Source organism: Strigops habroptila, chromosome 8, assembly GCF_004027225.2.
Source record: "Strigops habroptila isolate Jane chromosome 8, bStrHab1.2.pri, whole genome shotgun sequence".
Taxonomy (NCBI): Eukaryota; Metazoa; Chordata; class Aves; order Psittaciformes; family Psittacidae; genus Strigops; species Strigops habroptila.
The window spans coordinates 51,377,249-51,402,989 of NC_044284.2; the positions used below are offsets into that span (position 1 = coordinate 51,377,249).

The 25,741-nt window shown below is 52.5% G+C and overlaps 1 protein-coding gene across 21 annotated transcripts in view; it reads left to right on the forward strand.

Annotated features, from left to right (window-relative positions):
* Positions 1–25,741, forward strand: part of PTPRF (protein tyrosine phosphatase receptor type F) — a 391,730-nt gene that overhangs the window by 360,478 nt on the left and 5,511 nt on the right. For 15 of the 21 annotated variants that reach the window (XM_030493851.2, XM_030493849.1, XM_030493854.2 and 12 more), the window contains 8 exons: positions 806–838; positions 3,763–3,860; positions 11,862–11,985; positions 14,009–14,184; positions 19,748–19,867; positions 20,932–21,086; positions 22,408–22,693; positions 24,577–24,755. In XM_030493851.2, coding sequence (XP_030349711.1) covers positions 806–838; positions 3,763–3,860; positions 11,862–11,985; positions 14,009–14,184; positions 19,748–19,867; positions 20,932–21,086; positions 22,408–22,693; positions 24,577–24,755 — 1,171 coding nt within the window. The remainder of the gene's footprint in view (positions 1–805; positions 839–3,762; positions 3,861–11,861; positions 11,986–14,008; positions 14,185–19,747; positions 19,868–20,931; positions 21,087–22,407; positions 22,694–24,576; positions 24,756–25,741) is intronic. The other 6 variants (XM_030493857.2, XM_030493859.2, XM_030493862.2 and 3 more) reach the window with 1 other exon arrangement.

A 25,741-nucleotide genomic window follows, 5' to 3' on the forward strand; every position in this document is an offset into this window, starting at 1 on the left:
CATGCTGTTGCCCCTGTCACTTGCCCGAGGTCAAGGCAGTGCTGTGTGGATGCATTGACAAGAGGTGCTGGCCACCAGCCCTGCACACTTCAGTAGTTGGTCTCCCTGCTGGAGTGTGCTGAGCAGGGAAAACTTGTTTAATGCATAATTAATGGGGCTACTGTTATTAAATATTAAGGTTTCTCATTTTTGTGGTTTCTACTTCAGACAAGGGTTATTTCCCCCGCTGCCGGCCTCCCTGTACTAACATACCACTGTGCCAAGTTGCTGAGAGGATATGGGACCGGGCAGTGTCCCAGTACACCATGAAATGAGCCTGAGTCGCACTGCTCATGAGCTGCAAGCGAGCTGGAGGCTCAGGGACACTGAGTGGAGATTGCTGGGCCTGAGTGCAGTCCCCTTGGCCACCAAGCAGCACAGCTGTCCCCTGTACCTGCCATCCACCTGCCCTTGTCGTCTCCCCTTGGGTATGGGGCTGTAGACAGTGGTATGAAGTAGCTCTTGGTGTTAAAGACTTGTGTGCTCACTCCCCTGCAAGTACCTCCAGCTCCACATGTTTGTCAGCATCAGAGGATGTCAGAGGATGGCTCTGACCAGAATCAAAAGCCTGGTGTGTAATGGCCAGCTGCAGAGCGGCCCCAGGGCCAGGCCAGTCAGTCCTGTGCAGGAGGGAGGCTCCTGGCACCATGGCAGATGGTGCTTTCCTTTGCATCTTCATCTCTTGGTCTTTCCATTTCTAAACCTCTGCGATGATGATTAAAGGCTAATGGGATTTCTGTTCTTGCCCCATTTCTTTTCTTTGCAGGTGCCAGTGTCCCCAGTTGCCCGAATGTCTCAAGTTAGTTTTAACTCCTGTATTTATCTTTTGACACCTTTTGCTTTTTCTTTCCCTTTCTCTCTCGTCTCTGTAATTTTTGTTTCAATGTCATGAAGGTCACCCTCACTCACAGCAGACTGTAGAATGGCAGTGATTTCACTTTCTGACATGATGTGCAGGGCCAAGCTCGGGTACTGTTTGCACGGCACTACAGCAGCTCACCACAGCACAGTGCAGAAGGGAAGGCCCCGGATACTGGGCTGCTGGGATGCTCCTGTGGCAGCCATTTGTCTGCTCCCAAGCCTCATGCCCCCTCGCAGTGCCATGCCAGGCTCTGCTGTGGCACCAGGCCTGCAGCTGGCCCTGCATGGGGACAGATAACCTTGGCCATTCTGGAGGGGGTGGCCAGCTAAAAACCCCTAACAGACAAATTGAAGGGTGCTCTGCAGCCCAGTGGTTGAACACACTCTCCTCCTACCTCAGGCAACCTGGCTTCCTCAGGCTGGGTCACCTGTGTCATAGAGTTGGACAGAACTGATGCCAAGGGATGCCAGTCTTCTCTGAACTGCCGTGCAGTTGATCTGCTTGGCAGTGTTGGCACCAGAATCGCAGGCACAGAGCAGAGGGACTTACTGCTCTAGCAGGTTGGATGGAGTAGTATCAGGACTATGGGTGCAACTGCCAGTTTATCTCATCTTGTGAGCTTCAAATTGACTCTCAACCAACCATAAAGGTGTGTCCTTCCTCCTGCTTGATGTACAAGGCATCTGTGTATGCACACAGGAATGGGATAAATATGCAGGATAGATGCTGCCTTCAGGATCAAAGGCAAGGGCTTCACAGTCTGCAGCCCTGCAGGCATTGTGAGACCTCTGAGCCCTTCTAGCCTCGTGGACATCCTACTGTTCTCTTGCCAGAGTCATTGGAAGAGCATGTAGAAGTCTTGGTAGTGCGTACAAATCTCTGTCTTGCCCTGCACCATCAGTGGCAGTTGTTTTAGGTTCACCATAACAGGATACCAACCACCTCTTTCTCACCATCTGCTCTTCCTGCTCTTTTGTTGCTGCAGCGCTCCTCTGACCAGCAAAACCGAAGTTTGATGAGAGTCCCTTGTACTTCTCAGCAGAGATTAATGTCTGCAGCTCTGCTGTGGTCCATGGCTCTGCTGTACTTCATACATAACCACAGAGGGAAAAGCCCATACTGTGGCTGTGTTCCAGCCTCTTTCTTCCTCCAGCCCCACACTTCCGCCTTGCTCCCACACTGTTCTCATGCAATGGCTCATCAGTAACAACTCTGCACTGCAAAGGCTGCTCCTGAGCTACAGCCTCTGGAGCTCTGGCACCAATGAGCAAATTGTGCAGAAATCAGAGCATCATCTTTGTGGGCCTGCTCAACCACCTCAGGGATCCTGATGGGTGAAATGGCAAACCGAGGAGCATTTGCAGGAGGACCTTGGCACAAGGCAGAAGAGGGACATTTCCTTCTCTCTCTGCCCATGTCTCATCCATGGATAGCTCTGCGCTGTCAAGTGTTGGAAGGACGAGTGCGTGTTGGACCAGGTCTTACCTATATGCAGTGACATCAGATGCTTTTGGCAGAGGTGCGAGGAGCCCTGCTGTGCAGTGGCTATGGTGTAACACTTCCATGTTATCACCTAGTGACTTGTCACCACTCTGTAAAATGCACGTACCCAGCCTGGGGACTGCTTCGTCACCTCTGCGGCCCATCACTGCCATCTGTGGCAGTGTTAAGGCTCCTTAGCGACTGAGAAGCTCCTGGCCATGCTCCAGCTTGTCTCCCTGGGTGTGAATCAACAGCTTCAGCCTATTAATAATCATTATTACCCATGTGGGCTTTCTGGGAAACCCACAGAGAAGCCGATGGAGTCACGAGCCTTGGGAGTTGGATGAGCAAGGCTTTGGATGAGGTGTTTCACAGCCACATTCCTGCCAATTCACATCTCGGCTTCAGACAGAGGCTGCAATGGTTGAGCCCTGAATCCCAGGGCTCCAGTAGGGCTCCCCCCGAGTCCCACATGCGCACCCTCACAGTACCTGTCCCCTGTGCGGGACCTGTGGGATCCCTCCTCCAGGCCTCTCCCCTGAGCAGGGCTTTGGCTGTGCCCAGGATGAGCCATACTGCACATCCCTGCTTTAGATAGCACAAGACTTATGCCGTGGCTCGAGCTGCATATCAGCTCACAGCAGCCTCCAAGAAGCTGCTCTGGAGCACATGGCACCTTGCACAAGACAGCCCAGTGGAACTGGATTTTGGGCCCTGGAGCTGGCTCTGCCTCTGAAGCACCACTGAAAAGCACTGACTTATGTGACTGCAGGCGGAGCTGCTCCTCAGGTCTTGGAAAGTTGTGCGGTCTCTGACCATGGAAGGAGCCATTCCTCTATGGGGCTCTTCCTATCTTTCTCTAGCTCCCAGGGGCTGGGGCAGCATCTGCCTGCCCAAAAAGTTGTGCACCTACACTACAGAGGTTTCCCTTGATGCAGGTCTGGGTGAGTTTCGTCTTGGCTAATACTGTTGTTAGGGAGGATCAGCCTCAGCCCTTGGTGGTGAGAGCACTAGAGAATCAGTGTGTTCAACTTCAGTCCATGCGGGAGCCTGTTTCTGCCGGGGGCTTGCCCAAGCCCCTGCCGCTGCGTGGCCTGCTCTGTGTGCCCGGTGGCTGTACTGTCCGAGCATGCTCACCCGGTCATGCACATTCTGCACATCACTTTTCTGTTGTGTTTCACCGCTCTGAGAGTGCGTGCAGCATGCCGCATGATCTCGCCGACTTCCCATCCATCCCACCCAGCACTTCACATAGTCACACATGTCCGCCTTGCACCCACCTTTTGGTTTGCTGTGCCCATGCTGTTGTCAAGGATTCCTCGGCCGTGCAGAGCCATAACCATTTTCCTCTCCCTCCTCCCTCCTTGTGTCTCTTGCAGGCATGCGTGACCACCCCCCAATCCCTGTGACGGACCTCGCTGACAACATCGACAGGCTGAAAGCCAACGATGGGCTGAAGTTCTCCCAGGAATATGAGGTGAGCATAAGAGTGTGCCAGGCAGTGGGGGCAGAGTGATGCCGGCCAGGACCTCCAGCAGAGAGGGCTTGAAAGCTGAGCTGCGCCTCGTCCGCACCGGCATCGCCTGCGCAGGCCCCAAGCCAGGCCTGGGAGCCTGCCAGCATTCCCCGCCAGCCCCAGAGTGGTGGGAACTCACCTTTAGCAGTTAAAGCATGGCTTGTACAGGGAAAAGGCCTTGCACCTGAATGCACAGCAACCCACCACACTCCCACCGTGGTTACAGTCTTAGATGTGAATGAAAGCTCATGTCTACCCACTTGGACTGTCACTTGGAAATATGCCTGTATTTTCTGGCATATGGGATTATATATAGAATCATAGAATAGTTAGGGTTGGAAAGGATCTTAAGATCATCTAGTTCCAAACCCCCTGCCATGGGTTTTATAGATGCCAGGAAAGGGAGAGAAGGTAAGGGGTGAATTCCAGCTAGTTCAAAGGGTATGCTGCATGTATCTGAGAAGGCTCAGAGCTCCTTTTTGCTCCTTGAGGGCTGGCCTCCATGTGGGTCTGTAGGTCCACAGCATCCTGTGCCCCTTCATTTCCATCTGCAATCAAGGCTTTGTTTTCTGTGCCATCCTCTGCTGAGAACAAACACACGTTCAGGTTTTCATTCCTGTTTTCCATGTCTAATCTCCCCCTGCACACTGCTGGACTGTGCTGACATTGCCTGTGCCATTCAGCCTCTCTGCTACCAGAAACTCTGCTCATGTCCCACTGCCCTGGAACAATCCCAGCACCTCTCCCTGCATGGAGCTTTCTCTGCCTGTGCCCTGCAATCCTGAGCTGCAAAATCCCCTGTGCTGCTGAATCTCCCTCCTGCCCTTCTCCATATCTGGAGGGTTCCCTTGGTAGGTACTGTCCTCACCTGCCACCAGTGCTGCCTTTGCTCACACAGAGATGCATGCGCTGGGTGTTTGGTGAACCTGCACTGCACCTCTCCCAGCCCGGAGGACTCTCCTGTCCTCCCTAGAGGACAGCTTGGCAAGGGGGTGCGCATGCGGCGGGAAGGGGCTGACCTGCACAAGACCTGCCTTTCCTTTCTCACCACTCTCTGGGCCGGATGATTAGGTTGAAAACATGTGAAGTCATGCAGCAATGGCAGGATTATATTTTCCTGTGCTTACATGCAGGACCCTCTTAAGCTGCGGAGGACTTGTAAATAAACCCCCCACTAGTACTGAAGAGGGAATAAATTTGGGAAGTGTCCTTTGCATGTGTTATCACTTATGTTTGAATTGTTATCTGCATGTGCCTGTGGCCTCCCCTTCCTGCAGTATGCCTACACTGATTTATGAGATGAGATCAGAACATTTGCCCATGAGGTAGGATTATATATGCCAGCAAAGGGAGAGAGAAGGTAAGGGATGAATTCCAGCTAGTTCAAAGGGTATGCCGCATGTATCTGAGAAGGCTCAGAGCCCCTTTTTGCTTCAGGATGCCAAGTGGAGGGCTTTGCCATCCCTCTGCGTACTGCTCCCTAGACCAGAGAGGAGCTGAGCTTTCAGCAGCTACAGTGCTATATTGCAAATGTTTAGAGGAATATTGTGTTTTCCTTGCAGTTACATGTGTGTTCATGTATGTCCTGCCAGTGGTGCCAAGGTATGCAGTCATACCTGCCTGCCTTGGGTTTTTTGTTCCAAGTCCAGCTGAAATACTAAGCAGTGCTGTCCACAGTGCTACAGAGAGACTGTGCCTCTGCTGCGCGGTAGGGATTCAGCAGGACCCAGTGTCTGTGCCCTCCCTTGCACTAGGCCTGTGCCGGTTGGAGCCTGCAGCGTAACACTGAGCTGTGGGAACTGTTTTGGAAAAAATGAGCATTAAGTAAATTCTCGTAGCTGTTTTCATGAGCCTCTCTCTTCTCATTTCTCTTTCTTTAGAATATCATGGCTGGTTGAGAGCACCAATCAGTTGTACTTTTCATCTTGAAGCAGCTATTAAGTAGCTGACTGTTGCGTGTAATTTTTTTCCCCTGGATTCTGTTGTGTTTTATTCCTCATCAGCTAGAATTTACTGAACATGACAGGCTCATAAAGTGTTTGACACTAGGATGGACCCCAAAACAGAAGGAGTTGCCCCTGTTTGGCATATGGGGATCAGTACAGTCATTTCCCATTTGGAATGCCAGTGAGAAAAATCCTGGACTGAGTTTGCACAGAACAGCAGCTGCCTGTGCAGGATTGCTGCAGCAATGGGTCTGCTCCCATCCTGGCCCCTCTGTGCACACACAGGTTTGGCAGGGCAACAGCACCCTTTGGGGCCTGCCCTGGAAGGGCCGGAGGGCAGGATGGGCACGGCTTGCCCTGCTGAGTAAGGGAATCTGCAGTGAATATGGAAATGGCAGAGGTGGGAGGGGAGCAGGCTGTGCAGCCCCAGCGGGATCCCACGAACCACATCGTGGCAAATTCTGGGCAATTGCAGTCAGTGATGATACGGTCCCAGCAGTCAGACTGTGTGAGCCCCAGACCTACACGGAGCTGAGTGGTGACCCAGCACTTTGAAAGTACTTTGGAGGCCCTGACCCTGTTTCCCCACGGTATGATAGTGCTACCAGACTGGGCATAGCACAGCTGGGCAGGGAGAGCCAGAGGACAAAGGCATCACAGGTGAACCCCCAAGACCCATTTGCTGTTTGATTATGCTTTGGAATAGTTGTATTTTAAGTGGTTTTGCAGAGCAGCCTGGCAGCCTAACATCTCCATAGGGTGCAGGGCTGTTTATAGAAGGCTCATGTTCCAGGAGCCCGTGGCACCCCAGGCAGAGAGCAAGTATTTATCAGCACTTTCAACCGCTGAGGCCACCTGGCCCAAGGCCATCAGTCTGGTGCTTGCCCTGGTTGTTCAAGGGATAGCAGGGTAACCTAGACACAGGTGACACAAAACAAGACCTGTCAGCACCTCCCCTCGTGCCTGGGAAGGGAGCAGGGAGGGTTGCAGAGATTTCTTGAGCCATCTGGTCTCTATTGTCCCAGGTCGGGGAACAGATAATACTGCTCACACCAGTTTGCCAGCCTGTGTGACCGAGTGGCCCGTGTGACGAAGCCAGCGCAGAGCAAGCTGTGTGCTGGCTGCGGCAAGAGCAGGCAGGGAGCAATCCCAGCTGGATCTGCTGGTACCTCTGGTGCGATAGGAGAGGTTGAACTGCAGGTGCTGGGAGCTGAGCCGGCTGCAGGCACTGCTCCTGGCTGCTCTGGCATGGGGCACAGCACAGCCCCACCACACTCTCCTGGGCATGCAGCAGAGCTGGGGGGAGCAGAGTGCAAGGGTCTGGCAGCAGCTTCTGGCCCGGCCGCACCAGGAGAGTATTTCATTTTTAGTGTACAGTGAGAGCTACAGTGAATTTACAGTGTGGGATTAATGGAACTAAATAAGTAGAAGGGAGGCTGAGCCGCTTAATTATTTATCTGCGGGCTGTGGTGGGCGCTGCAGCTGTGTTGGAGCTCCTCCTGTGGGCCACCTTCCCATGCTGCAGCCTGTGGACGTGGGGCGGGATCCTGCCCTCGGATGAGGGGTACCCGCACTTGTACGAACAAGTGTGCACGCACACATCACATCTCGCACTTTCAGTGTAGGATCCAGCCAGCCGAACACTGCTGTCCCCTTTGTTGTTACTAGCAAACACAGGACAGACTGGCTCCAACCAGGGCTAGTTCCTGCTCCCTTGTGGCTGCCGGTATCTCTGGGTTAGATCCTGCGCCACCTTCCCAGAGGAAGTTTTTTTCCTTAAGTCCAAACTACAACTTGAGGGCACTGCCCTTCTTGCCCAGTCCCTTTAGCATGTCCCTCCAGTGGTCGGCCCCTGGGAGCAGGACAGGCTGGAGGTGGTGAAAGCCAGAGAGCATGCTGCTGGCCAGCACGTTAGTCCTTGATAATCTTTAGGTTGTGCATATTTGTCTGTGCTCCTGCTTCCCAGTGCAGGGGAGGGGGGGCTGCATCCACTTCCCCACAGCTTTGTATAGAACCACTGCTGGCCTGCCCAAACCCTGTGTTCACTTGCATTTCCCCTATAGCTACCGAGAACATTGCATCTCCCATGCTTGCAGCCCTGGCAAGGCAGCTTAGGCAGTGGGAGAGGTGCCTGGGTTCCTGGAGACAGTGAGCCCAGGAGGTGCTGGACCTGGGGTCCAGATAGCACCCAGGAAGCACGTGTTGTAGGTTTAATGGACTACTCGGGAAGCTGCCTGGCAGGCTCACAGCACTCACGTTCCAGTAATAAGAATAATAAGGCTGAGGCACTGCCAGCAATTGATTCAGGAGCGCATTATGTCCTCATTTGAGACGCTGCGCAGATTGACAGTGGTCAATGCTTGTGCTAATGTGGTTGATTTCACAGGAGGCCAGGAAGCACTTGCAGGCCAAGCACCTTTCTCTCCCCATGCCCTTGTGCATCTACCTGAGCTGCTGAGCAGTGCGGGGCCAAGGCTGCCCAGCTCCTTGGCTGCTGCAGCCAGGGCCAGCTGAGCTGCCCCCAGAACGCTGTGTGCCTGGGCTGCCCCGGCCTGCCTGCAGCACAGGCAGCTGCAGGGACTCTGCATGCAGAGGGATTTTGGACCTGCAAACCCCGAAGTGGACTGTATCTGAGAGACAAACTGACACCCAGGAATGTTTTCAAGGCATTTGTAAAGTGTTCTCGAGTCTGTCAAGGAAAGAGCCTTTTTCCAATCCTATTTCAATAGTCTGGCTCTGTCTTTATGTTGATGGCAATAGCAGTAGGGATCCCTACTGCTGCTTTGGAGAGGCTACTCCTTGCACTTCCATGCTGGGAAGGAGGAGTTTTACTAATTGAGCTTTTTCTTAATTTGCACTTGCTGTCTTAACAACATCTCCCCTGTCACTTTAAAGCAAAGCAAAACTAAAAGTCTTGGTGCTTTTAAGTTTTTTCCTAGCTTATTTCCTTCCAATTTCCCAGCCCTTCTGCTTTCTAGGAAAAATGAGTTGAAAGTGTTACTCTGATCAATTTTGCGGATGAAGCAGAAATTTCCAGGAGCCCCAGAAAGGAACGAGAGCAGACTCCCAGTCCCAGGCAGTTGTGGAGTGAGGTGGGAAGATGAGGCAGTGCTGCTGTAGTCAGGGGCTGCAGAGCATGGTGCAGAGATGGGACAAGCCTTGCCAACCACCACTCCATGGAAGGGTTTCAACTGCTCTCCAAGCAGCCCATCATCCTTCCGTTTATTTACTCATTTGTTTGCCTTAAAGGGGGGAACAGGTGTACATTAATTCATCACCAGAGTTTAAATTAAGTCATTTTACTTCTAAATGAGTCACTAATTTGCAGGAGTATTTAATTACAGCCTCTTTGCACTCAGGTGCTGTATTACTTCTGACTTTCTCACCTGCTTGCCCTCTTAAGAGGCTGCCGCTGATTAGACCATTTCTGCACATCCTAGTTGCACATCAAAGCAATTAACCCTAATGGCAACACCTTGATGCTCCTCCACGGTTTTGGGGGCTCTTGGCAGCCTTGTCTCCCCCAGGAAATAACTCTTTCCACTGCTGTGGCAGGACACAGACTTGCTGTGCAAAGCATACTGCATCCCACAGCTTGGGCAGCCCTGCAGCCTTTTGGCAGCAATTGCAGCATAAATTGAGCACAAACAACTGCACTGAGCTCTCCCTGCCTCTGCAGCGAAGGGAGGACTTACTCCGGCACCCACCTGTGTCTGGCGCTGGGTGTTCACAGGCTGCAAGCAGGGCTAGTGCTTGCTTGTGTTGCTCCTCAGCAGCAAGAAAATGCTCACTGATACCCTTGGGGCTGGTCTCGGCTACGCCACCAGCTAGCCAGCTCTCTGCATGTGCTGTCTCTGCAGACTAAGGCCACCTTTTCGAAAAAGAAGCGTTATTTATGTCTTTGACAGGCATTGGTGGATTTTCCTCCTTAGTTTGTCTACTCGTGCTTCTCCTTTAGTGTGCTATGAATTGAATAGACTGGTATCAAAACCCCTCCCACTCATCTCTACTCCCAACAGAAAAGTGCTTACACATTTTGTTCCTCTTACTTTTTCATGCTTCTGATCATTTCCGTTGCCCTTTCCCAGTTCAGCCCCACCATTAGGTGGGCAGCAGTCATCCCTGCCACACATTTGAGGGAGGAGAGCATCCAAAGAGCTGATTCAGTGAGCAGCCTGTCCTGAAAACCAATTGAGCATTCAGGCAATAGGTGCCTGAATGAAATTGAGAGCCCTGGGCTGTGCTGGGATGTCTCTGTGCCTGAGAAGAGGAATTTGCAGGGGCTGTGGCAGCCAGGCTAGTGGGTTTCCAGCCAGAAGCAGTGCTTGAGATTTCCACTCCCACCATCCCTGCTGCAGTGCCTCTGAGCGCTGCTGCTGCCTGCTTATTATGCTGATAATAGAAAATTACAGGTTTTCTGTAGGAAATGTCTGTTTACATCCTACATTTCCCAAACTACCTATTAGCATTGCTGTGATGTCACATTCTCCTGCGTGTTTTCGTCAGCGCTGGCCGCTCTGCTTGTGGACAGCCTGCTGCTGCAGGGAGGGCTGGTGGCGTGGGACACACGTGGGGACAGGGCCGGCCTGTGTCCTGCATGTGCCACAGAGCCCTTGGGGCTGCTGCAGCCATGCAGGCAGTGCCTGCGCTCCATACCCGAGCTGGGTGCCTGCACCCACTGCCGGCTGCTTGGGAAGTGCCAGAGTAGGGGACAGCGATGGGTGTCACCTTGAACACAGACAGTGGTTGTTGGGGCTGAGCAGAGGGACTGTGAGGGCTGTCCAGGTCAGCCCAGTCAGGGAGCTGCGCTTCCCAGTTCACAGCTGATCCAGAGCTGACAGGCTCACGGGTGTTTTACTGCCTGAGAAATCTCCTGAAATGGCTGTCTGCCAAGCGATGAACACAGATGCCTGCAGAGAGAATAACACGTGCTGCTTCCCCTGGTCTGTTTGCTCAACATTTTTGCCTGTGGGCCAGCAAAGCTTCAGGGACCCTGAGCTGGAGCATGATCTTAAGAAGGCTTTGGCTGTGTTAGTGATTTCAGGGGGAGGGGGTTCATGGGGTGACTGATACCTGCTGTAGCTGCCTGCTCTGGGCTTGCCCAGAGCTGCGTGTGCAGAGCAAGTCCCTGCACGAGGCAGCTGTCTTATCTGGGTGCCTTACATCTCTCTCTGACAAAGAGGCCGTTCCATCTCAGAGGGGTGCTTTGGGGCTGGTCCTTTTTCACCTTGTTTTGTGCATGGACAAAGAGGACAGGAGAGTCTTTGGGAAGGGGCTGCCTGGCCATGGAGGAGCTGTGCCCCAGCACACGGCTGGTGGGAGAAGCATTGTGTATGTGAGGCCAGGATGCAGGTGCGATAAGGATGTGCTTTTCAGGCAGTTGCATAGCATGCAGGCCTTTGGCCAAGATTTATAACCACATCTCTTCTCCAGGTTTATAGTTCCGTGTCACTCTATTAACTCAAACGAGAGATGTTTACATTGCATAAGTAGCTGGAGCAGTGGATAGTAACCTATCAATTTTCATGACTATTCCCTGGCAAAAGCTCATAGGCTGTCTCGCAGGACACTAATACCTAAAGCTCCTGGGGCGCAAAACACCCAGGGCTTGCTATATTTCAGGAAACTGCAGTTCAACAGCTAATAAAACCGCTAGGTCAAGAACTGCGCAGTCAGGTCTCTGTGGAGTCCTGGCGTAAGACCAAATTTCTTCTGATATTAGATCCAAAGGAAAGGATGAGCGTGCAGCGAGAGTGGAGGTGAAGGCTCGTCTGCAGCAGGCTGCCCTAGCAAGGGGCTGCTTTGCCTGCAGGTCACAGGGGGCAGGTCCCACTGGAGGCTGGGTTTTAGTGTGGTCTGGCATGACACTGTGGCTGGGGACAGCCTCAGAAGCTGCATCTGGCCTGGGGAGCAGTGTGCAGGGAAATGCAGATTTCCTGACCGAAATGCACATGTGCTGCAGTGTCCCACTGTGCTGTAACCGCTCCTGACTCCCTCCCTCTCTTTCTCTCCACAGTCCATTGACCCGGGACAGCAGTTCACCTGGGAGAACTCCAACCTGGAAGTGAACAAACCGAAAAACCGCTATGCAAACGTGATCGCCTATGACCACTCACGTGTCATCCTGACCTCCATTGATGGTAAGAGTGACTCCAGAGTGAGCACCCCAGCTAACAGCTGAACCTGGCTGTAGCAGGGGACCATCTTTTTCCCTGTTCTTAGTCGAGCAGGGGCAAAGACCAGGAAACAAATCCAGCATCAGTGTGAGCAGATGTGTGTTCTAAGAGAGGAAGGGCTCTGCAGAGCTTCCCCAGCTTTCCCTCTGTCCTCAGAGCAGCGTGCCCCGTGTGGTTGCTTCTTGCTACTGCTGGTGCCAGCAGAGATGTCTGTTCCAGCAGCCTCCCTTCTCACTGCTGGCCTCACTGTGTGACTTCATTGTGCCTTCCTTGGCACAGTGTAGCACATGGTGGTACACGGCACTGTTATCCCTACCACCCTCTGTCCCAACATGACTGCAGGGCCAGTATCTTCCTCTGCGACTTGGTGTTTGATCCCAAGTAAGTGCCCAGTGCTGCAGAGGCTGAGGGTTGCCCCTTCGCCTGGGACATTAGGCTCCACACATCCCTTTGCTCCATGGAAAACACATCAGGCCCTGGTGTTCATAGCACTAACCCCCATGGCTCCAAGAACCAGCCCCACATCTCTGGAGTTTGGGCTAATACATGCTTTCAGAGCCTGCTTTGCAGTCACCTTGCGCACAGAGGAGCTGGAGCCCAAGTACCAAAGCCCAGGCTCTCCCATTCCCACTGTTTTACAAATCAGCACCCGGCTCAGCACACCAGAGCTGAGCCCACTCATGGGGGTTGAGAAGGATGCAGCTAATTCAGTGTAATTCAGCTTGGGGAAGAGACTGGGGCCTGGCTTTGCATACAGGTGGCCCTGCCTCACTTAGCATTCCTTTTGTTGGGTGGAAGAGTCTTTTCTAATGCTAATACACCACTCATCCTTTTCCGGAGGAGGAGGGGATCCAAATGGTCCATCACATCAAGGCCTGTTGAGCAGCAGCAGCTCTGGGAAGGCCTGGCATGCCTGATCATGGGCAAACCCTGTTAGACACTTGTGGGGTGAGCCCATGGGGGAATCCCTGTTTTCCAGCCTGACTCAGTTGCTATGAGTAGTGTCTGTGTCTTCCTGGGAACTGTTCCCAAAGCACCCTGCTGGGTCCCTGCCGAACATGCCAAGGGAGCCAGGCACTGCATTCCAGCTGCTGCTGCTCCCCCAGAGCCACCAGCACTTTGTTTCTGCTGTTGTGAGACTGATTGGACCTGCAGATAATTCCCCTTGACAAAAGGGCCATGGGGAGACCCCCAGCGTTGTTTCCTTCCTCTAATGAAATGCAGATGCACTCTCCTTGGGGGACTAGGAGCTTCCTGCTGCTTTCCCTCCCTGCAGCCTGGGCAGCCCGTGCTGGGCAGGCTTTGGAAACACAGCCCCAGGCCTCTCTCTGTTTTGCTGAATTTATTTTACTAACTGTGTGTTTGCATTTTAAAGGCCTTTACAAGAAAGTCCTTTCCTTAGTGGTGGAGGCTGAGTGGGAGCTGGAACAGCCTCTGCCAACAGGCAGCAAAGCGGGGGGGGGTGGGTCTCAGATTAAGGAGGGTTTCAGTGGTGGTGGGAGGAAGGTCTCTGGCTCCTCTGGGGTACTCGTCCCTGCAGGAGGGATGGGAGAACATCCCTGCCTGACATCCCCTGCTAACAGACAAGCTAATGAAGAGCCTCATTTTAGAAAGGTGCTGTAGGACCATAACAAATTACTGGTGAATTTAAGACAATTATTTCAGTCAATAGCTTAGGGCCAAACAAGCTCCTTAATATTCCTGCCTGTGAATTTCCCTTTGTGTGCGGGTGGCAGCTGTCTCTCTGCTTTGGTGCTGCCTTCTTGTTGCATTAATGTGGGAGTTACAAAGGGTTCTTCCTTGTTCATGCACCATCCCTGTCCTTTCCAGGATGCCTGAGAGAGATTCTGGCATCACCCTGTAAAGGAGACTTGTCAAGAGCCTTGTGAACATGCCAGCTTCTTCCCTGACTGCAGGGCCCAGCAGAGCAATAGGCACAGGGTGGTGGGCTGCCACTGAAGTAACACTTTGCCCTCTTTTTCCACAGGAGTCCCAGGCAGTGATTACATCAATGCCAATTACATTGATGGCTATCGGAAGCAGAATGCCTACATCGCCACACAGGGACCTCTGCCAGAAACCCTCAGCGACTTCTGGAGGATGGTGTGGGAACAGAGAACAGCAACTATAGTCATGATGACCAGGCTGGAGGAGAAGTCCAGGGTACAGTGTGTGCTTCCTCTCTTTTCTGGAGCTGGTGGTGGGGGCAGGAAAGAGGTATGGGAACCCAGGGAGAGGCAGGTTCAGTGGTGCTGCAGGCACCCCAGCTACAAGTGCCTTGTAAGCATATCCCCATGGGGTGAAAGGGTAGCAAGACCTCCTGTTACTGTGTTGCTCATTAACCCCTGTCTTGCATGCATGTTTCTTCACTGAAAGGGTGCTCAGGCATCGGAACAGGCTGCCCAGGGCAGTGGTGCAATCACCATCCCTGGTAGTGTTCAAAAATTGTGTAGATGAGGCCCTTAGAGGCATAGTTTAGTGGTGGACTTGGCAGTGCTGGGGTGAAGGTTGGACTTGGTGATCTTAAAGGTCTTTTCCAACCTAGTCGATTCTGTGATTCTATGCGCATGCATCCTTTCCCTGCCCACATCACTCGTGCCAGAGGGAGAAAGGAAAGCTCTGAGATGGAGAGTGTTGACAGTCCCAGAAGCTGAGAAGCTGCAATGGGTAGGTGGTATCAGCAGCATCCTGCAGCTTGACAGCACCCTGGCATCTCTGGCGATGAAGGCAAATGGCTGATGGGGTCTCATTGCAATAACAAGACTAATTTATGCCTTCTCCAATGATGACATGTATAAATGATCATCTCATACTGCCAAGATTAAATATTCTGATGTAATAAATGCAAAGCTGCCTGCAAACCGTGGGGACAGCGTGAGGTGGAGAGGAAAGAGCAGCTGCAGATGATGCTTATGGTGTCTCGTGACTGAGGTTCTTACTCAGCCCCTGAAGCAGGAGTTTGTAAGCTGTGACCCAAGTGCTTCTGTGCTCAGATGCATCCTTTGGGCAAAGCCTGCCCAAGCAGGAGCCACCTTCTGCCTCTCGTGATTCAGTTTGTTCCTAAAAGTAAAATTTTAGCAGTGAGCATTTGTACTTGCAGAATATTTTAGTGTTGCCATGCCAACCGCAGGAGAAGGGGCTGTGCACTCAAGCTGTGAAGCACTGGTTATTTTTAGCCCAATAAGCTCATTCTTGAGAAGCAGAAACTGTCAAGTTTGGGTTTAGTTAAAACTTTTGCCTGCATGCTCTCCCTCCGTTTCAAAGCTTTAGCACTGAAATGCTCACAAGGGTGTCCTAGCCCACGCTGGCTGGGAGGAAGCAGCTGGAACAACCGATCACCGTGGCAAAACAGATCTGCTTTTCCTACATATACAAAAACAGGCTTTGTTCATGGGCTTCCCCAGCTCTACAAATGCCCTACAGCCTGCAGGAAAAGCAGTATTCCTTAGAGACGAGCTGCCTCTAGAGATCCAACCCAGCTTTGCACTGTGCTTCCCGCTGCACTACCCTGCCTGCTCTGTCCGATGGCCACCGTCATCCACCTCAGCCCAAACAGGGAGGTGAATTAACCCATCCCTTCCTACAGCTCAGGGCTTGGCACATGGGCTAAGCAAGATCAGAAGCTACTGATCAACTGCTGTCTGCAGCTGGGGGTTATATGGAGACTTTTTTGTGCCTCCACATTTCAGTGATGGAACACGTATTTGAAGTACGAGGAAAAGCCCTTTTAGGTTGCCAAGTAAATTCCTGCCCGGAGTCCTGACTCACTTAACTTCCAGGCTGCTTAGTTATGGAAGGCACTCCAAGGTGCGTGTTTCACAAAGATAACAGGTTTCCTTTGACCCCACAGGCACTTGTCTTTGCCTGGGATGCCTGTGCTGCTGAGCCATGTGTTATCTCCCCCTAGCACACTCCTTGTCATGTCCTCCTGCAGGCAGGCAATTACCTCTTGCAGTATTGGTTTCTGTCCCAAACATGGTGTGCGTGGTCAGGCTTTTGGTGACAGGACAGGCACTGTGAATCCCTATCATGGGCAGAGGGTGACCAGAGCCCTCACAGAAGCTGCAGGCAGCCTGCCTGCCCAGGCGTGCTGCTCAGGGCCTCTAAGCTGACCTGACTGGACCCAGACCTCAGCACTTGCTCCCCAACACTGCCTGCCCATGCCCTCCTGGCTCTTTGGTGCATCCGCAGCACTAACGAGAAATGGGCAGTTTTCTCAAGCACTGTAGGACAGGCAGGTTGCCAGGGGAGGCAATGGAGAAGCCCAGCCACTCCTGAGTTGAAACAGCCCTTCACAGCAAGGGATGTGTTTGCTGGACTCCGTAGGTGCCTCAAGGCACCCACTCACAGGAGGGCCCTGGTGGGGAGCTGGGATGTGGACTTGAGATTACTTTCTCTGGGTTTTTTTGTTGGCTTCTCCAGCATCTTCCAAGACAGGATGGCTTTCAGCCTTTTCCTGCTCTGCTTTTCCCCATGTCCCTTTGGTGATGGCTAGAGCTCACTCAGGAGCACACCTTTTGGGGACCAAGGGAGATCCCAGTCACTGCCTATTGCTCTCAGCTTTCAGCATGAGTCACTGTTTTACAGTTTACTCCACTCCAGAGCATTCAGACCTCATCTGATGCAACCCCTTGGTCCCTGTGCGTCGCTGCCTGCTGCTGATGTTCACGCTGCTGTGGGCAGTACTGCTCCAGGCAGTCACACAGTGTCAGGGTGTTACCCACACGTGACCTTGATTGAAAGTCCCCTTGCCCCAGAGATCCAGACAATCCAGGCACAGGATTGTCTCTCCAGCTGCAGAGCCTGGGGTGGGCAGCAGGGCCTCATGGTGAGATGCCCAGCGCAGAGCAGGTTCTGCCACCTTCCCAAGTGAGCTTCGCACATCCCCCTCGGCAGTGCTGAGTGTAGATAAGCCAACCGGGACCAGCAGCAGCTTTGCAGCCCTGTAGGGGAGACACTGCTTTAAAGGGCTCCTGAGCTGCAGGGGAAAAAAAATCTTTAAAGAGCATCGGCTTTTATGGTCTGCAATTTCAGCTGGCTTGATGGTCCAAATCATCCTCCCTTTTTCATGTTTTCACAAAGCGAGAGGCATATAAAGGATAGAAATGGCTGGATTGCGCAATTTAGCTGCCTTCAAAGCTTTACAATCAGTTTCAGAATCATTTGGTGGCAGTTCAGAAACACACATTGTAGATTAGCTTTCCCGAAGCTGCAAGCATGGCGTGTCCCTGACGGGGTGTGTTGCACGAGAGAGGTATTAAATCAGGATTTCTCTTACCCTGGGCTATCCCCAAGAGCCTGGCACAGCGAGGTCTCCCAGAGCAGTAGCAGTGCAGTAGCGTGTTCTGTTCCAGCCCAAAGCACCAAGCAGCCATCCCTGGGGTGTGATCTCCCCTGGTGCTTCTTGTCCCCAGGCAGGGGTGCAAAGAGGCTGGTTCTCAAGGGCTCTGAGGAAGAGACGCCTGGCAGCCACATCCTGCTCTACTCTTGCTGGCAGCAATGCCAGCTGGAGTTTGTGAGTGGGGCTGGGAGCAGAGTACAGCTCTCAAGCTGAGGAGAGGTGCCCGGCTGCTCTTGGGCACAGGGCATCAAAGGGGAGGGACAGGAACCACTCAGCAAAGCTGCAGTAAATGACTGTTCAGGACATTACTGTGCTTCTTAAGTTAATGACGAGCAAGCACTGCCAGAAGAAAACATCTCTTATCTGCTTTTACTGCCACAGTGCATCAGCTTCAGCATAAAATTTACAGAGCTTGAAAATGGGGCATAAACATTATGCGTAAATTTGGCAGAAAATGTGACTGACTCTTATCTGGTCATGAATAAATAATTTTCAATTACCAGCCCAGGCGCTGCTATTATCCCGCACAGGGAACTCCTCTGAAGTTTGTTTTGTGCTTGAGCACACATGGCCCTGTAGCATGTGTGTGGTAGGAGCGGATGGCTCTTCCTGAGCACAGGGAGCTGTGCTGCTCCACTGGAACATCCCTTGGAAACCACACTGAGGACTATACAGCAAGCAGCTGGCTCCTCCAGCATGAGTAGGATGCCATTCTGCCCTCCCCTCACCTCCTTCAGAGAGGGTCACATCATCGCTGAGCCAGGCAAGGCAAACTCCGGTGGCCGGAGATGGAGATGCAGCTGTAGCTGCCGCCCGCTTGTGGATATGATCAGTTTAGCTGTGAAATAAGGTTTGTGACCTCCGAGCTGTTCACTCTGCAGCTCGTCAGTGCAGAATAACAGCCTGCTCTCTGCTAAGCGAGGAAGAGAAATCTTCTGAGATTTGTGCAAGGCCTACCATGCTGGGAGCACACATCCAAGGCAGCACAGCAGCGGGAACAGCAGGAGACCCCAGGCAGGAGGCAGTGGAGCTGCTCTGGGTGTGCAGGTGCCTGCAGTACGCTGTTAGGCAGCCTTGCTCCAAGCACTTCTGCCAAGGCAGGACTCACTGAGAGCAGATCCCAAAAAAATAGGGACAGATGCATCCTTTCGACCGCAGGTTGCCACACTCCAGCAGGCAGAGTGCAGGATGAGAGCTCTTCACTTCCACAAGCCCCACCCTGCTTAAAGTGCCTTCAATTAGAAGGCAGAACTTCATTGATTTCTAATTAAGCCTGTTGTTTCCCTTCCCACACGTTCCCCTGTAAACACGCTCGGCTAATAATTAAGTTTACTATTCCTTGACAAGCACAGATGATCTTCCATTCACTCCTTTCTCCTAGGGTGGGAAACCATTTTCAGTGCAGTGCACATGGGTGGGAATGAAGTCTTTCTCCTGTCAGCCAGGCACCACAGCTCAGTGGGGCGGGGGAGCCGGGTGCCAGATGAAATAGGGATGCTCAGGGTGCCAATTAAATAGGGAGCTCGGGGCTTGGGAGAACAAAACCGGGGGAGTAGTTTGCAAACACTGAGCTGTGAATAGGAGGAGGAGGAGGAGGGCATCCAAAGGTGAGCAGGGAGGGATGCACAGGGAGATGAAAGAGTCAGAGGGATGGGGGCCTAGGGAGGTTTTAGGGCTCTCTGCCAAGTGGGCTGCAGCAGTAGCCGTGACCAGTAGCTCAAAGTGCTCTGGCTGTGGAGTTGGGAGGGGGAGATAAAGGACCTGCAGGGCAGGGGTTCTCTGGAGAGCAGGAGTGTTCTCGTGGTGGAACAGTGCTGCCGGCAGGAGCAGGCTGAAAGGATGATTTGGCCACAGTCTGAGTCTGCTCGCAGAGGGAGAACAAGTTGTGTCTGTGTCTAAGCTAATATCTGTGCCTTGCTGCAGAGCAGTTTTTGAAATACCTGGGAGATGTAGATTTCCAGGGATGTGCTACTTACCAGAGAGGCAGGTTGGTGTCTCTTGTTGGTGCTCAGTGCACTAAAGCCTACGGCAATGCAGAAAGGGTGGCAGGGTCAGCCCTGTGGACGCAGCATCCAGGCTGGAGGCCTGGTGTGGGCTGTGTCCCATCTTTCACCAGGGTGGATTGCTGCTGGGGGCCACACTGATGGGGGCCACACTGACAGGGGCACCCTGGAGACTACAGATGGTATGGGGAAAGGTGGTGCCTGTGGTTGTATTGTTGTGTACCATGCTGGACTCAGAGCTTTGTCCTGTCTCAGCTCAGCGCTATGGGTCAAGGACTTTGGGCTGGGGTAGCAGGGAGCTAGTGAGGATACACGCCGCAAACCACCTCAAATGCCCCAGTCAGCAGCCAAGCACTGACCCTTTCTCCTCTTCTCCCTGCAGGTAAAGTGTGACCAGTACTGGCCAAGCCGGGGTACAGAAACCTATGGGATGATCCAGGTGACACTGCTGGACACAGTTGAGCTGGCAACCTACACCGTCCGCACCTTTGCACTGTACAAGGTATGGCTCTGGCTGGGCTGTTCCTGCTCCAGGTAATGCAGAGCTGCTTTCCACTGCTGCAGGGCCCACAAGCAGAGGCTGTGCCTGGCTTGGCCAGGCATGTGGCTAGTCCACACATGAGCCATTTCTCACAACTGGGCTGCAGTGGGAGACCGGCTGCAGGTTGTGCATCTGGCCACCACCAGATTTTGGTGAGGACACCTGATGCTTTCCTGTGTGCATTCAAACCCTGTGATGGGCCCCAGAACAAGGGCCGTGCTTGCCTCTGGTGATGAGTGTACATGTAACAGCTGTCCTCCCATTAGAGGGACAACATGGGAAGCAGTGAATTTTTAGTACTCCTGTCACCAATAATGCAAATGGAGGGGCTGTGCTGACATGTGCTCAAGCCCTTCTCTCCTGCCCACTGCATTCCTCATTAGTGTTTGGAAATCCCAGGGGCAATGCTAGCAGCAGCATGTCACAGCAGTGCAAAAAGGCTTCGAGCCAGCTGCCTCTGTGCATGACTGAGGAGCACAGAAGTGTGTGATGGGGACACGCTCACGCCCCAGGAAGGCATCTCATCCCCAGCAGTCACATAGCCAGTCCTGCTGCATTGCTGTGTAGATCACTCAGCCAAGCCAAGACAGAAGCAGGGCAGTCTCTGCAGACACCCGCTGATCAGCCACCCCATGATGCAGAGGAGCAGGGAGGACACTGGCTGCTGTGGCCCTTCTGTGTCCAGTGCCCACTTTCCCTGAACACACAGTGACTACGTGGGTAGTGACCTCATGCTGTGCAGAAAGGAGTCTTTCACCTTCAGTCTGCTTTGCTCCTGCAGAGCTGCTCTGCTCTCTGTATCAGCTGGCTTTCCACAGGGCATCTGTGTTTACAGAAGCTTTGCAAGAAGCCTGCATTTTGCTTCCAGATTTTCAGTGGCAAAAGCCCAACACATGCATGATCACACACAGCATTGCATGGCTGTTGTTACCCAGCCAGCAGGGTACCTCATTACCCCATAAATGGGTTCCTGTCCTAGGATGAGACTGTTCTCATGCAAAACAACTCCTCTTTGTCTTCAACAGAATGGCTCCAGTGAGAAGCGAGAGCTGCGACAGTTCCAGTTCATGGCTTGGCCCGATCACGGGGTACCAGAATACCCCACCCCAATCCTAGCTTTCCTGCGACGGGTCAAGGCCTGTAACCCACCTGATGCCGGGCCCATGGTTGTCCATTGCAGGTAGGACTGGGTGTTTGCAAAGCTGCACCTGGGCTCGTGCCTTCTGGCTGCAGGAGCTTTAACTAAAAGTGAAGTTTCCTGTTCCTGCTGGGAGGGTTTCGCAGTAGCATAACCTGTACTTGGGCTGGGGCAGCAACCAGCAGTGGTGATGCAGTAGTGACATTTATATTGCTACTGCTCTGTCTGATTAAGCAGCACTGCTGTGTGGAGAGCCTCAGAAAACACTATTTCCTGCAAAATTGCAAGTACCATTTAAAAATGATCTGTGCCCAGCGTAAGTAGGTGGTGCCTTTCAGAGGCACATCATTGACAGACAGGCATGCAGTGATCTCTGCAAACATTCATACATAGTGTTTTCAGCATAACTCTCTTGCAGGGTAAAAAGGCAGCTCTTTAAGCAAAATGTTAGTCTACTAAAGCTCAGCATCTTCTCCAGGCAAGATTTATCTGTAGCAGCCGAGTGGGGACTATCACTGAACAAACCACTCCATCATTGCTGTTCCAGCATGAGCCTTACCAGCAGTGTTTAATGCTCTTCTTTCATGCTCTGTTTCAGATGGGAGTGGGGTGTAATTAACACACAAACAAGCTGTATTAAAGCCCTGTTAAGGATCTGACTTGCACCATAAATGAGGAAATGTCTAGCTCCCTATCTCCGCCTGCGTTTACATGTCACGACATTATGTCTGTTGTTTTCAGGGTGCTCTTAGAGTGAGGAGTTTGGGGATTGCTACTGCCCTTCTAACAGATGTGGAGAGACATCCAGTGCTCGAGCAAAGGGCTCAGTATAGACATGCATGACCTCACCTTTCTGCTTTTCGCTCTCAGGCTGGCTGTCCTCATTGGCTGTCCTAACCCATGTCCAATGGGTTAGGAAACAGTGACCCAGATTAGAGGACAAGCCGGCTTGAAATTACGGGCTTCGCTGGTGTTGGGGCCCAGCCTGGACTTCAGATCTTCAGACTTCATGCACACATATGCTGTCACTCTCCTACCTGTTAACACATTTCTCCTTCCCTTGAGGAGGTGCTGCCAGCCACCGCAGGGACCAGCAGAGCGACACTGTGTCCTTTCTGCTGCATCAGTGAACTGGGGGCAGCAGCAGGGCTGAGTAGCCTCCCACATTCTCCAGTACCTCTCTCCCTTGCTCCTCCTGCCACCTCTTGCTTGGGGCGCAGCTCATTAGCCCTCAGTGTGGGGAGCAGCCTTTAACTCCCCCTTTGTGCACTGTAGGTCTGGGTGCTCTCTTGAGCAAGAGCAGAGCTTGCATGGCATCATTGGGAAGTGGTGTCATCTCAGGCCACGTGCTTTGTTCCTGCAGTGCTGGCGTGGGCCGAACTGGTTGCTTCATTGTCATTGATGCCATGCTGGAGCGGATGAAGCATGAGAAGACCGTGGACATCTACGGGCACGTAACGTGCATGCGCTCTCAGCGCAACTACATGGTGCAGACAGAGGACCAGTACATCTTCATCCACGAGGCCTTGCTGGAGGCAGCCACATGCGGCAATACCGAGGTGCCTGCACGCAACCTCTTTGCTCACATCCAGAAGCTGACCCAGGTGCCACCAGGCGAGAGCGTTACTGCAATGGAGCTGGAATTCAAGGTTGGTGGCAGAGCCCCAGCACCCCTTTACCTGGCACCCTATCTCTGCCCACACAGCCCCACCGGGCCACTTGCACAGGGGTTGGGAGAGGAGAGCCATGGATCATTACAGACAGTTATTCTTTTGTGTGTTTCTAAACCAGGTAGGCAGTGATTTAAAATACATTTGAATTGTAAAGCTTGTGTCGGCCATGGTCCCCCCTGGCTTGGCAGCTTCTGGGGAGGATATAAAAGGCAGATGGATGCGCAGTTCGCAGCAGCACGTTCTGCTCTAGGTTCACTGTGCGGCAGGAGATGCATCTGAAATCAGATGCAGATCGTGTTAGTGATAATTGATGTTACTGCGAACAACTTGTCTGGAAATGGCTCCAATTTAAATATGTGAGATGTTTCTAGTCTCATTTCTGCAATGCTGAACTTCTTATCTTTTAACCACCTCAACACCAAGCCTTGGTATCTAGAATTGGTGAAGGCAGTGTTTTAAGGCGCACTGTTTTTAGGAATCCAAGCGCACATTTTGCTGTGTGTATCTGTGCATGCCAGCTGCAGATATTTATTACAGCCTTGGAGATGGAAGTGAGCTCTGGTAAGCACCCATATTCTCAGATTAGGTACATTAGTCCAGTGAACTCATGTAGGGGAATATAGCTCATGCAGAGAGGCAGCAGACCGTGCAGGCTGTGAAATGAACCGCAGCAATACAGCTTCACCCTGGGGATTCCTTCCAAGTGACAAAGGAGCAGGAGAGGTAAAATACTGGCTCTCTGTGTAAACTGGGAACAGCTGAACAGCTCTGTCCTGTGGTTTCCAAAGCCACCAGTGTCCTGGGCTTGGGACAGTAGAACATGCTGCATTGGTATCTCATGGTGACACCTGCCCTGAGAAACCCCTCAAGAGAGCCATAGAATTAGGCTCAACTCTAGCAACTCTTTTATAAGAAAGACAAAACTTTGTTGTTTCTCCAAGAAACAGTAATAAAATTTGCTCCTCTCTGTGCCCTGGCAGTGTCCACTGCGTGGAAAACCCTGGGGAGCAGGATAAAGGAGGGCCTCATATGGCTGCATCACTCCCCAGGGAGCAACCCTGTCCTTCTGCAGGGAGCCTCTACCAAGGACCAGCTGCCACACACAGAGAGAAGGGTGGCTCTGGAGATGCTGGAGAGAGTCTTTTGGAGAAGTGGATGGGGCAAGAGCGGGACTTCTGTTTGAATGTCTCTGCCAGCAGATCTAAGTAACACATTTACCATGACTCCAGTTTACAGACCTCAAAGAGAACCATAAAATGTCTTGCAGTAGCCCAAAATAGATCTTCTTTACCTAAAACTGTCACAATTCTCACATTTTTCTTGGGTCCTTCTGGGGTGAGAAGTAAATAGCAAGACATTGTTGGAAGATGGAAAGCTTTCCTTCCTTGATGTCAGCAGGCGTGTGTCTTTGGTTCAGTGGGGTACAATCCTTCATGTCCTGGTCCTTCGTGAGTCAGAGAGCTGCTGTGGGTCTCCACTCCGCTATGTGTGGCTTTGCTGCTGCACCAGCAGGTCAGTGCAGGTGGTTCTCCTGCTGTCACTTGCAGCCATGCACCAAAAGGCAGCAGCAAGGCCATGCCATGCCTAGATGTGCATTTCCATGGCAGAGGGGCCATCACAGTCCTGAGAAACAGATTGATTAATGGGAAATAGAGCAGCCAGATACAGCCTCCTCATAACGTGGTGGCAGAGCCCTTCGTCTAGTCTAGAAAGACCTGGTCCCCACTGGTTGTCCCTCGGTCAGAGCAGGGAAGGTGTCTGTATGCCCAGAGGGACTCCTGCGTGCCCTGCTGCCAAGGTCCCAAGTTTTCCTCTGCTGTATTCCCAGCAGGAGTCTGACACGTTTTCTCCTCTTCCAGCTGCTGGCCAACTCTAAAGCACATACCTCACGTTTCATCAGTGCCAACCTCCCATGCAACAAATTCAAGAACCGCCTTGTGAACATCATGCCGTACGAGCTGACGAGAGTCTGTCTGCAGCCCATCCGGGGTGTTGAGGGCTCCGACTACATCAATGCCAGCTTCATCGATGGGTACAGGTAAGGGCCACCCTGAGGTGCCCGTGCCAGCCTGTCCTGCCTGCTTGGGAACCTTGGCAGAGCTGCCTTCTCCTCTTTCCCAAGGGCTGGTCCTGGCTGCCTAGAGGTGGGCTGGGGATCGCTTTGTTGTGTTTTATCTGTTTTCCTCTTCTCAGACGCTGCAATGCGTATAGTTACAGTATGTAAAGACTGCTAGTGAGTGAGTGCTGCCAGGCTGGCTGGTATTGCTGTAGACAGATGCCCGCATGGCTGGGGTGGGAGGCTGTGCTGGCTCCTGCCAAGGTTTATAGGATGGTAGGCATCCCTTGGCATGTGTTTTATATCTGCAGCATCTAAAACAAACCTGCCCCCTCCTCGCTAACTGTAGCAACCAGAGGTAGAAGTGTACTTGCACTCCATGACTGATCCAGGCAGCAGCCCAGGACTCACTGTCCCATGTCTTGATTCTGGGGGAGCCTGTGGATCCTCAGACAGGGCTGGTGCTAGACATTGGGGAGCCTGTCACTGGGTTCTGCTGCCCAGGATACCTTTTAGAAAGCACAGATTAAGATCTAGTGGGACAATAATACTAACAGTTTCTGTATCTAGCTAGCATCGTATTCTCAGCTGCTAAGGAGAATGTTCTTCTCTCTAAGGAGAGAAGAACGCAGGGAAACAGCCCAGTGGCCATATCTCCTTCCCAGCCAACTCCCAGCCAGTAATCCAGACCAAATCCCAGTGATGCACATACAAGGTTTGTTCCTGTCACCTCTCTGTGCACCATTGCAGTAGAGTCTCCCAGTGCAGGAGTGGGGGATACAGCAATGGATGTGGCACAATCCACCTCCAGCTTGGCTCTGCCCAAACATTTCTTATGGGCTGGTGACCTCCCAGGAGCAACAGGCACTGCTAAAGGGAACAGATGTTGGTGCACAGGCCAGCGGCTTTGTGCCTCCATCCATGCTCCAGTCACCAAACCCAGGAAGAGGTTCCAGGACGAAGGGATA